Here is a 10,352-nt window from a genome sequence, read left to right on the forward strand (position 1 = left end):
TCTAGTTCAGTTCTAGTTCAGTTCTAGTTCAGTTCTAGTTCAGTTCTAGTTCCGTTAGTTCAGTTTCATTATTTGACTTTAAAGTTAAATAAATACTTTATTTTGTTTTACATTTCCAGGAATTATTTATAGATATGTATGTTAATGTAAAATTTGTTTATGTTTTGTTTAAAATTCTCAATTTATGCAATTTTAAAAACGCATGAATTTTATGATTCCCAAATGTTTCATAATGAGACAAAACCCCTAAAAACAATAATCAAACATGGACGAAAATTTGCATAAAAAATTTTTGTAACAATTTACGATAAAATAAAGAATTTTAACAATTGTTGACATTTTCAAGACGAAATATACAAATAAAAAATCAACAATTTGTAACGTTTCTATGTCATAATAAAGGCGACAGCGAAAAAAAGGACATATAGTACAATAACAATTGTATGTGTAAGGATATGAATGTATGATTATGTAGATGTCAATCTTCCATCTGGGCTAGTTAGTTCGTTAGTTATTTAGTTAACAACAAAATTTTCCCTCAAAAACACTAATGCTTGATTTTTGTTTGATTTGAAAACAAAATACAAAATTCAAATTCAAAATTGTATTGAATTTACTAACGAACCAACCAACAAACAATTGTAACGTTAAACAGATTAAGCGTAAAGTTAACAACCACCACAACGTTGTGGTTGCCATTGTTACCTCCTCTTTTTTTTTTTGTCAAAATCCACGATGCCCAGTATTCATATGTTTGTTCATGCTTTATTCTCATATCACATGTCCATCATCAGCAAATCTAAATTCTATTGTTCAATCAATAGAATAATGACAATTGCGAAGTACAATTAAAAAAAGTTGTTGATTTTTTAAGTGCAAAGGTTTGTTTCTTTAAAAAAACGGTAAAAATCAATCAAATGTCATCACTTACCCCTGAATGTAATCACTAATTATTGTGTATTTACGCTTAAATGACTTTTTGCTCGACATTTAATTGCAACATTTTGTTGCAAATTTCTTTTTTTATGAAAAATGTGAAAATAATTGGTTCTTTTTTACAGGAAAAAAGAAGTTGTTTCTTTTGTGTAAAAGGTTCGCTTAATGAAATTCCTTATATGCAGATGACCTTTGACACCTTCCTTTAGTTTACTTCATTAGTTAGAGGGATTTTTATGAAAATGTTTGACTTAGACGTTAATCTTACATATGTTAAGTTCCAGTACTAGTTCAGTTCTAGTTCAGTTCTAGTTTAGTTCTAGTTCAGTTCTAGTTCAGCTTTAGTTCAGTTCTAGTTCAGTTTTAGTTCAGTTCTAGTTCAGTTCTAGTTCAGTTCTAGTTCTAGTTCAGTTCTAGTTCAGTTCTAGTTCAGTTATAGTTCAGTTATAGTTCAGTTCTAGTTCAGTTCTAGTTCAGTTCTAGTTCAGTTCTAGTTCAGTTCTAGTTCAGTTCTAGTTCAGTTCTAGTTCAGTTCTAGTTCAGTTCTAGTTCAGTTCTAGTTCAGTTCTAGTTCAGTTCTAGTTCAGTTCTAGTTCAGTTCTAGTTCAGTTCTAGTTCAGTTCTAGTTCAGTTCTAGTTCAGTTCTAGTTCAGTTCTAGTTCAGTTCTAGTCAGTTCTAGTTCAGTTCTAGTTCAGTTCTAGTTCAGTTCTAGTTCAGTTCTAGTTCAGTTCTAGTTCAGTTCTAGTTCAGTTCTAGTTCAGTTCTAGTTCAGTTCTAGTTCAGTTCAGTTCTAGTTCTAGTTCTAGTTCAGTTCAGTTCAGTTCTAGTTCAGTTCTAGTTCAGTTCTAGTTCATTTCTAGTTCAGTTCTAGTTCAGTTCTAGTTCAGTTCTAGTTCAGTTCTAGTTCAGTTCTAGTTCAGTTCTAGTTCAGTTCTAGTTCAGTTCTAGTTCAGTTCTAATTCAGTTCTAGTTCAGTTCTAGTTCAGTTCTAGTTCAATTCTAGTTCAGTTCTAGTTCAGTTCTAGTTCAGTTCTAGTTCAGTTCTAGTTCAGTTCTAGTTCAGTTCTAGTTCAGTTCTAGTTCAGTTCTAGTTCAGTTCTAGTTCAGCTCTACTTCAGTTCTAGTTCAGTTCTAGTTTAGTTCTAGTTCAGTTGTAGTTCAGTTGTAGTTCAGTTCTAGGTCAATTCTATTTCAGGTTTAGTTCAGTTCTAGTTCAGTTCTAGTTCAGTTCTAGTTCAGTTCTAGTTCAGTTCTAGTTCAGTTTTAGTTCAGTTCTAGTTCAGTTCTAGCTCCGTTCTGGATAAGTTTTCTATTTGAAATCTGTCTTAGGAAGACAGTTTTCTATAAGAAAATTGAAGTTTAAAGGTCCATCTATATGCGTAACCCTCTAAAATTTACGTTTTGAATTTAAGCTTCGTTTTATTAACATCATGAATCAAAGCTTTTGGTTTGAAAACCCCATCAGCTGTTTATAGTAGTAGCGCTGCTACTGCTGTAAGGTAGTTGTCAGTATTTATTGTTATTATTTGTATGTTTTTGTTTATTATTTACGAGTCCAAGTGGTATTCAAATATATACTACACTTGCTACTTTAATACAATCACAAACAATTCATATATGTTGTAGTGGCTGTCGGTCAGTTTGATTTGTTTGATTTTTCGAAGTTTCAGTTCAAATACAGAGTGTTTTGGATCTTACAATTTCAGTTGCTGTTAAGTTTTCATAACTAGCTGAGTGGCTCTCAGCTTAGATCGTTTCGTTTAAGTGCGATCACTTTTTTCATTCATTCATCAAATCAAATTTTCATTCTTTAGTGTCAGTGTCTCGAAAGAAGCAAGAAAAAAATTAATTAAAATAAAATTATTAATAAGTAACTAAATTTAGTACAATAATTAACTAGTTCCCTTTGTGTTTCGTTGGTTTTTGAAAAAAAATCATTAAAAGTCATTGTCATTTTCATTCAACATAATGTGCGTTAAAATAAATGTTTTAATTTTTGTCATACTCGTGTCATCGTTACAAATTTGTCTGGGAAAACTGCGTAAGTTATTAATTAAAGCACTTTTTTTTAATTTAAAACCCTTTTTAAATATCTTTTGAAGAAATGTAGAAGATTTTGTAAAATATTTCACTGTTTTCGTTATTTTTAAATATTTTTAGTGTTATAACAGTTTTATTCGATTTTATAACAGAATTATTGCTAAAAGTTTTTAGAATACAAAAGTATTAGTTCACAGAAATTTGAAAATAGATTACCAGTATTTTTTGTTTTAAAAAGATCGGCCTATATCTTTTCTACGTATCAAACTTCTATCACTCATATCATCCTTAGGGACATACATATTTGTGTAAATTTTGAACTTGTTCTTGAAGATATAAAGTGTAGTGGAATTTACTCTCTCTGACAATGCAATATATTTGCACATTAATTTCAGCAAAAAGGGGCAGAAAAATGGATATACAATAGAAATATGCGAATTTGTATTGGCGATAAACCTGATATAAGGTTTCTATCTGGTGTCTACAGGACATCCACACTTGTTCGCGAATATTTGTGTATCGTAACGATATTGTGAACCATTTGAATCTAGAGTTGCATAGCGGACGAATTGACAGATCCGTTCTATTTAGTTCAGTTCTAGTTCAGCACTAGTTCAGTTTAAGTTCAATTCTAGTTTCAAGTTCAGTGCTAGTTCGGTTCTAGTTCAGTATGCTAGTTCGTTCTAGTTCAGTTCTAGTTCAGTTCTAGTTCAGTTCTAGTTCAGTTCTAGTTCAGTTCTAGTTCAGTTCTAGTTCAGTTCTGGTTCAGTTCTAGTTCAGTTCTAGTTCAGTTCTAGTTCAGTTCTAGTTCAGTTCTAGTTCAGTTCTAGTTCAGTTCTAGTTCAGTTCTAGTTCAGTTCTAGTTCAGTTCTAGTTCAGTTCTAGTTCAGTTCTAGTTCAGTTTCTAGTTCAGTTCTAGTTCAGTTCTAGTTCAGTTCTAGTTCAGTTCTAGTTCAGTTCTAGTTCAGTTCTAGTTCAGTTCTAGTTCAGTTCTAGTTCAGTTCTAGTTCAGTTCTAGTTCAGTTCTAGTTCAGTTCTAGTTCAGTTCTAGTTTAGTTCTAGTTCAGTTCTAGTTCATTTCTAGTTCAGTTCTAGTTCAGTTCTAGTTCAGTTCTAGTTCAGTTCTAGTTCAGTTCTAGTTCAGTTCTAGTTCAGTTCTAGTTCAGTTCTAGTTCAGTTCTAGTTCAGTTCTAGTTCAGTTCTAGTTCAGTTCTAGTTCAGTTCTAGTTCAGTTCTAGTTCAGTTCTAGTTCAGTTTCTAGTTCAGTTCTAGTTCAGTTCTAGTTCAGTTCTAGTTCAGTTCTAGTTCAGTTCTAGTTCAGTTCTAGTTCAGTTCTAGTTCAGTTCTAGTTCAGTTTCTAGTTCAGTTCTAGTTCAGTTCTAGTTCAGTTCTAGTTCAGTTCTAGTTCAGTTCTAGTTCAGTTCTAGTTCAGTTCTAGTTCAGTTCTAGTTCAGTTCTAGTTCAGTTCTAGTTCAGTTCTAGTTCGTTCTAGTTCAGTTCTAGTTCAGTTCTAGTTCAGTTCTAGTTCAGTTCTAGTCAGTTCTAGTTCAGTTCTAGTTCAGTTCTAGTTCAGTTCTAGTTTCAGTTCTAGTCAGTTCTAGTTCAGTTCTAGTTCAGTTCTGGTTCAGTTCTAGTTCAGTTCTAGTTCAGTTCTAGTTCAGTTCTAGTTCAGTTCTAGTTCAGTTCTAGTTCAGTTCTAGTTCAGTTCTAGTTCAGTTCTAGTTCAGTTCTAGTTCAGTTCTAGTTCAGTTCTAGTTCAGTTCTAGTTCAGTTCTAGTTCAGTTCTAGTTCAGTTCTAGTTCAGTTCTAGTTCAGTTCTAGTTCAGTTCTAGTTCAGTTCTAGTTCAGTTCTAGTTCAGTTCTAGTTCAGTTCTAGTTCAGTTCTAGTTCAGTTCTAGTTCAGTTCTAGTTCAGTTCTAGTTCAGTTCTAGTTCAGTTCTAGTTCAGTTCTAGTTCAGTTCTAGTTCAGTTCTAGTTCAGTTCTAGTTCAGTTCTAGTTCAGTTCTAGTTCAGTTCTAGTTCAGTTCTATTCCAGTTAAGTTTTACTACAATAAATTACAAAATCTCTTGTATTAATTAACAAATTTACTTCTTAATTCTAATTTAATTAAATAATTTAATTGTAAGTACTTGTTAGATTTGCAATATTTAGTTAGTGTTAAAGTCTTTAAAGACTTTAGACTAAAAGAAACGGCCTAGACACACCTTTAATTATTACCAATTAAGATGTTAGTTTTGGACAAATAATTTACTTAAGTAAACTTAAAGATAATTTAGCATGAAGGTCTACTTAGATGTCTTTTGTCTTAAAGCAAACAAATTTTATAAACTTTAAAAGAACTTATTAACTAAGCATTGCATTTTTGCTACAACATCTGCAAATTGAACGAAATATGAATAAATTAACAAAATTCGAATAATAATCATAACAGCAAAAGTATTAGGGGTAAATATTTCGTAAAAGCTTTAAGCATTGTTATTATAAATTTATAAGTTCTAGAGTTTGTTAAAAAAAAATATGATGGAATATTCGCGAATTTCTGGAATAAATTACTTTTCAATTTATATTGGACCTTAGTAATGGTCAATAATTTATTTATACCTCCAATACCATATTTAAAATTGCATTTTGTTAAAGTGTGCAAAAATTAACAAAACTTCCCCACTTATTACAACATAATTATTTGTTTTGTTTAGTTTTATTTTTTTGCAAAATCAACTAAGACTAATAATAACTATATTTTTTTACAAAAAAAAAAATTGATTAATATTTTTAAAGCGCCTATCAAGTAAAGCTTGTAAGTGAATGACATTAAATGTGTTTGGAATTTTTAAAATAATTAAAATAATGTGGACGCACATAGGCCACAAATGGATATTAAATAAATTTCTATATTAAATTTATTTGTTTATATTAATTTTGTTATCATTGATAAACACAATTATCGTTTTTTCAAGAAATAACCGTTTGATTTTGGAGTATTATTATTATCTTTTAAAATCTGAGCACGTTTTCATAAATCAAGGTCGCTGATGTTTAAAATTGGCTTAATGCAATAAATTTCTATAAATTTTTAATAAAAAAGTGAACGTGTTTCTTGATCGAAAAGTAGTAAATTATCTAAACAAGAAATTGATCAATTACAAGAGAAAAAAACAGGGAAATTAATAAAATTCTTCATAATTGATAATATAAAAGTAGTGATAACATAGTTCATGAACAATAAAATAATAAATCACGTGATCGATCATCTGGTTCTGGGCTAGTTTAGTTCTAGTTCAGATCTAGTTCAGTTCTAGTTCAGTTCTAGTTCAGCTCTAGTTCAGTTCTAGTTCAGTTCTAGTTCAGTTCTAGTTCAGTTCTAGTTCAGATCTAGTTCAGTTCTAGTTCAGTTCTAGTTCAGTTCTAGTTCAGTTCTAGTTCAGTTCTAGTTCAGTTCTAGTTCAGTTCTAGTTCAGTTCTAGTTCAGTTCTAGTTCAGTTCTAGTTCAGTTCTAGTTCAGTTCTAGTTCAGTTCTAGTTCAGTTCTAGTTCAGTTCTAGTTCAGTTCTAGTTCAGTTCTAGTTCAGTTCTAGTTCAGTTCTAGTTCAGTTCTAGTTCAGTTCTAGTTCAGTTCTAGTTCTCAGTTTTCTAGTTCAGTTCTAGTTCAGTCTAGTTCAGTTCTAGTTCAGTTCTAGTTCAGTTCTTAGTTCAGTTCTAGTTCAGTTCTAGTTCAGTTCTAGTTCAGTTCTGTCGTTCTAGTTCAGTTCTAGTTCAGTTCTAGTTCAGTTCTAGTTCAAGTTCTAGTTCAGTTCTAGTTCAGTTCTAGTTCAGTTCTAGTTCAGTTCTAGTTCAGTTCTAGTCAGTTCTAGTTCAGTTCTAGTTCAGTTCTAGTTTCAGTTTCTAGTTCAGTTCTAGTTCAGCTTCTAGTTCAGTAGTCTAGTTCTAGTTCAGTTCTAGTTCAGTTCTAGTTCAGTTCTAGTTCAGTTCTAGTTCAGTTCTAGTTCAGTTCTAGTTCAGTTCTAGTTCAGTTCTAGTTCAGTTCTAGTTCAGTTCTAGTTCAGTTCTAGTTCAGTTCTAGTTCAGTTCTAGTTCAGTTCTAGTTCAGTTCTAGTTCAGTTCTAGTTCAGTTCTAGTTCAGTTCTAGTTCAGTTCTAGTTCAGTTCTAGTTCAGTTCTAGTTCAGTTCTAGTTCAGTTCTAGTTCAGTTCTAGTTCATTCTAGTTCAGTTCTAGTTCTCTAGTTCAGTTCTAGTTCAGTTCTAGTTCAGTTCTAGTTCAGTTCTAGTTCAGTTCTAGTTCAGTTCTAGTTCAGTTCTAGTTCAGTTCTAGTTCAGTTCTAGTTCAGTTCTAGTTCAGTTCTAGTTCAGTTCTAGTTCAGTTCTAGTTCAGTTCTAGTTCAGTTCTAGTTCAGTTCTAGTTCAGTTCTAGTTCAGTTCTAGTTCAGTTCTAGTTCAGTTCTAGTTCAGTTCTAGTTCAGTTCTAGTTCAGTTCTAGTTCAGTTCTAGTTCAGTTCTAGTTCAGTTCTAGTTCAGTTCTAGTTCAGTTCTAGTTCAGTTCTAGTTCAGTTCTAGTTCAGTTCTAGTTCAGTTCTAGTTCAGTTCTAGTTCAGTTCTAGTTCAGTTCTAGTTCAGTTCTAGTTCAGTTCTAGTTCAGTTCTAGTTCAGTTCTAGTTCAGTTCTAGTTCAGTTCTAGTTCAGTTCTAGTTCAGTTCTAGTTCAGTTCTAGTTCAGTTCTAGTTCAGTTCTAGTTCAGTTCTAGTTCAGTTCTAGTTCAGTTCTAGTTCAGTTCTAGTTCAGTTCTAGTTCAGTTCTAGTTTCTAGTTCAGTTTTAGTAGTTCAGTTCTAGTTCAGTTCTAGTTCAGTTCTAGTTCAGTTCTAGTTCAGTTCTAGTTCAGTTCTAGTTCAGTTCTAGTTCAGTTCTAGTTCAGTTTTAGTTTTAGTTCAGTTCTAGTTCAGTTCTAGTTCAGTTCTAGATCAGTTCTAGTTCAGTTCTAGTTCTAGTTCAGTTCTAGTTCAGTTCTAGTTCAGTTCTAGTTCAGTTCTGGTTCAGTTCTAGTTCAGTTCTAGTTCAGTTCTAGTTCAGTTCTAGTTCAGTTCTAGTTCAGTTCTAGTTCAGTTCTAGTTCAGTTCTAGTTCAATTCTAGTTCAGTTCTAGTTCAGTTCTAGTTCAGTTGGTTAGTAAGTCAGTTCCTTTAGTATTTCATATCATCTAAGAATATTTAAAGAAAATTGATCTTAAATTTTTTGTGTATAATCCCTTTCGTTCACAGCCTCCTCCATTGTACCCTGTCATCGTGATGATCCTGATTTAGAAAATTGTATCATTAAAGCTGTGGACGATATAAGACCTCTATTGGCTCATGGAGATTTAGGTGATGGTTATCAATCGCCACCTTTGGAACCTCTCTATCTAGACAATATAGAATTGGGAAGAGGTGGTCAATTTCATGCGGTTTTTAGCGATATGGTGGTGAGGGGTGGCAGTAACTTTATTATAAATAAATTAGCGTAAGTAGGATAAATCTCAAATATATCACAGTTCAATAAAACAAATTTCTCCATCTTTAATATTACAGAGCTAATGCTTCAAATCTGGCATTTGATGTGACTTTGACTTTGCCCCGAATTGATTTTACCGCCAAATATCTAATGAAACTTAATATTTTATTATTGGATTTGCAGGGGCGTGGTAATGTTAAGGGTTATGCGGGTATGTAAATAACACATATATTGTTTTCTTTTTAAAATATCCCGTTTAATTTCTTACAGAAAACGCTAAGGCTTTAGTTAAAATACGCGGAATACGTGTACCCCAAGATGGCGTAGAATATGTCCGTTTCACTAAATTGCCTTTGAAAATCAATATTGATGTTTTCAAAATGCATTTAGATAATTTATTCAATGGTGATCGTGTTTTAGGTGAAGTGGGCAATACAATTATTAATGATAATCGAGATTTGTATTTGAATGAAATTATACCCGGCCTGGAGAAGGGATTGTCGAAAAAGTTCCTGGACATTGCTAATATGTTAATGGAAAATACCACATATGATGAAATGTTTCCCATGTAAAATGGGAATGTAAATTATTTTATATTTTTTTTTTGTAATAAGTATATGAGCACGAGTGTAATTGTTTAAGAGTATTTTTAAGAGGGTTTTATTTTTAATAAGATTTTTTAATGGGTTATATCTTTTTTTAATAATGTTATTAGCTTTTTTATAATTATTTATAATAAAAATACAGTTTTTTAAATTTAAATATTTATTCTTATTGTACATCATTAACACTATATAGATTTTCAATAGCTGTTAGGACCTTCAAACCTATTTGCAAAAAAAAGCTTCAAGCCAACCAAGGACAGGTCTAAAGGTCTTCAGAGTACGACACCTCGAGTGTATTTGTATTTGAAATCTTCATTAACCTTTTAAGTCTAGACTATATTCTCGTCTATAGTCTGAACTATAGACTAATCTATAGTCCAGCAAAAGTCTAGTCTATAGTCTGAACTAAAGTTTTGTCAATATAGTCTAAGACTATAGTCTAGTCTACAGTCTGGAATATGATCTAGTCCATAGTCTGGACAATAGTCTAGTCCATAGTCTGGACTATAGTCTAGACTATAGTCTGGACTATAATATAGTCTATAGTTTGGACTATAGCCTAGTCTATAGTCTGGACTATAGTCTAGTCTATAGTTTGGCCTATAGTCCACCCTGTAGTCTCGACTATAGTTAAGTCAACAGTCTGGACAATAGTCCAGTCTATAGTCCAATAGTCTAGTCTATAGTCCAGACTATAGTCCAAACTATAGACTAGACCGTAGACTAGATTATAGTCCAGACCATAGACTAGACTATAGTCCAGACTATAGACTAGACTATAGTCCAGACTATAGACTAGACTATAGTCCAGACTATAGACTAGACTAAAGTCGAGACTATAGACTAGACTATACACCAAACTATTGTCCAGGCTATAGTCTAGTCTATAGTTTGGACTATAGTATATAGTCTGGACTATAGTCTAGTCTATAGTCTGGACTATAGTCTAGTATATAGTTTGGACTATAGTCTAGTCTATAGTCTGGACTATAGTCTAGTATATAGTTTGGACTATAGTCTAGTCTATAGTCTGGACTATAGTCTAGTCTATAGTCTAGTCTACAGCCTGGACTATAGTTTAGTCTATAGTCTGGCCTATAGTCTAGTCCATAGTCTGGACTATTGTGTAGTCAATAGTCTAGACTATAGTGTTGTCTACAGTCTGGACTATAGTGTAGTCTACAGTCTGGACTATAGTGTAGTCTATAGTCTGGACTATAGTGTAGTCTATAGTCTGGACTATAGTGAAGTCTATAGTCTGGACTATAGTGTAGTCTATAGTCTGGACTATA

General features: G+C 32.1%; 1 protein-coding gene across 1 annotated transcript; it reads left to right on the top strand.

Moving 5' to 3' along the window:
* The first annotated feature begins 2,649 nt into the window (after window positions 1-2,649).
* On the top strand, window positions 2,650-9,159 carry LOC119610137 (protein takeout). Its single transcript, XM_037965247.1, has 4 exons — window positions 2,650-2,978; window positions 8,227-8,464; window positions 8,533-8,666; window positions 8,726-9,159. Exons 1-4 carry the CDS (start codon window positions 2,906-2,908, stop codon window positions 9,025-9,027), a joined length of 747 nt encoding a protein of 248 aa, XP_037821175.1. The 5' UTR covers window positions 2,650-2,905; the 3' UTR covers window positions 9,028-9,159.
* Window positions 9,160-10,352: the final 1,193 nt, after the last annotated feature.

The sequence above is a fragment of the Lucilia sericata genome, unplaced genomic scaffold (assembly GCF_015586225.1).
Source record: "Lucilia sericata isolate MDLA Ls3-8-SP2 unplaced genomic scaffold, ASM1558622v1 Contig001125F_arrow, whole genome shotgun sequence".
Taxonomy (NCBI): Eukaryota; Metazoa; Arthropoda; class Insecta; order Diptera; family Calliphoridae; genus Lucilia; species Lucilia sericata.

Excerpts from the sequence above, each read along its gene's own strand:
- LOC119610137 (XM_037965247.1), top strand. The coding sequence starts at position 2,906 with ATGTGCGTTAAAATAAATGTTTTAATTTTTGTCATACTCGTGTCATCG. Across the intron at positions 8,465-8,532 it reads TTTATTATAAATAAATTAGC|AGCTAATGCTTCAAATCTGG; the intron begins GTAAGTAGGATA and ends TTAATATTACAG. Across the intron at positions 8,667-8,725 it reads TAATGTTAAGGGTTATGCGG|AAAACGCTAAGGCTTTAGTT; the intron begins GTATGTAAATAA and ends AATTTCTTACAG.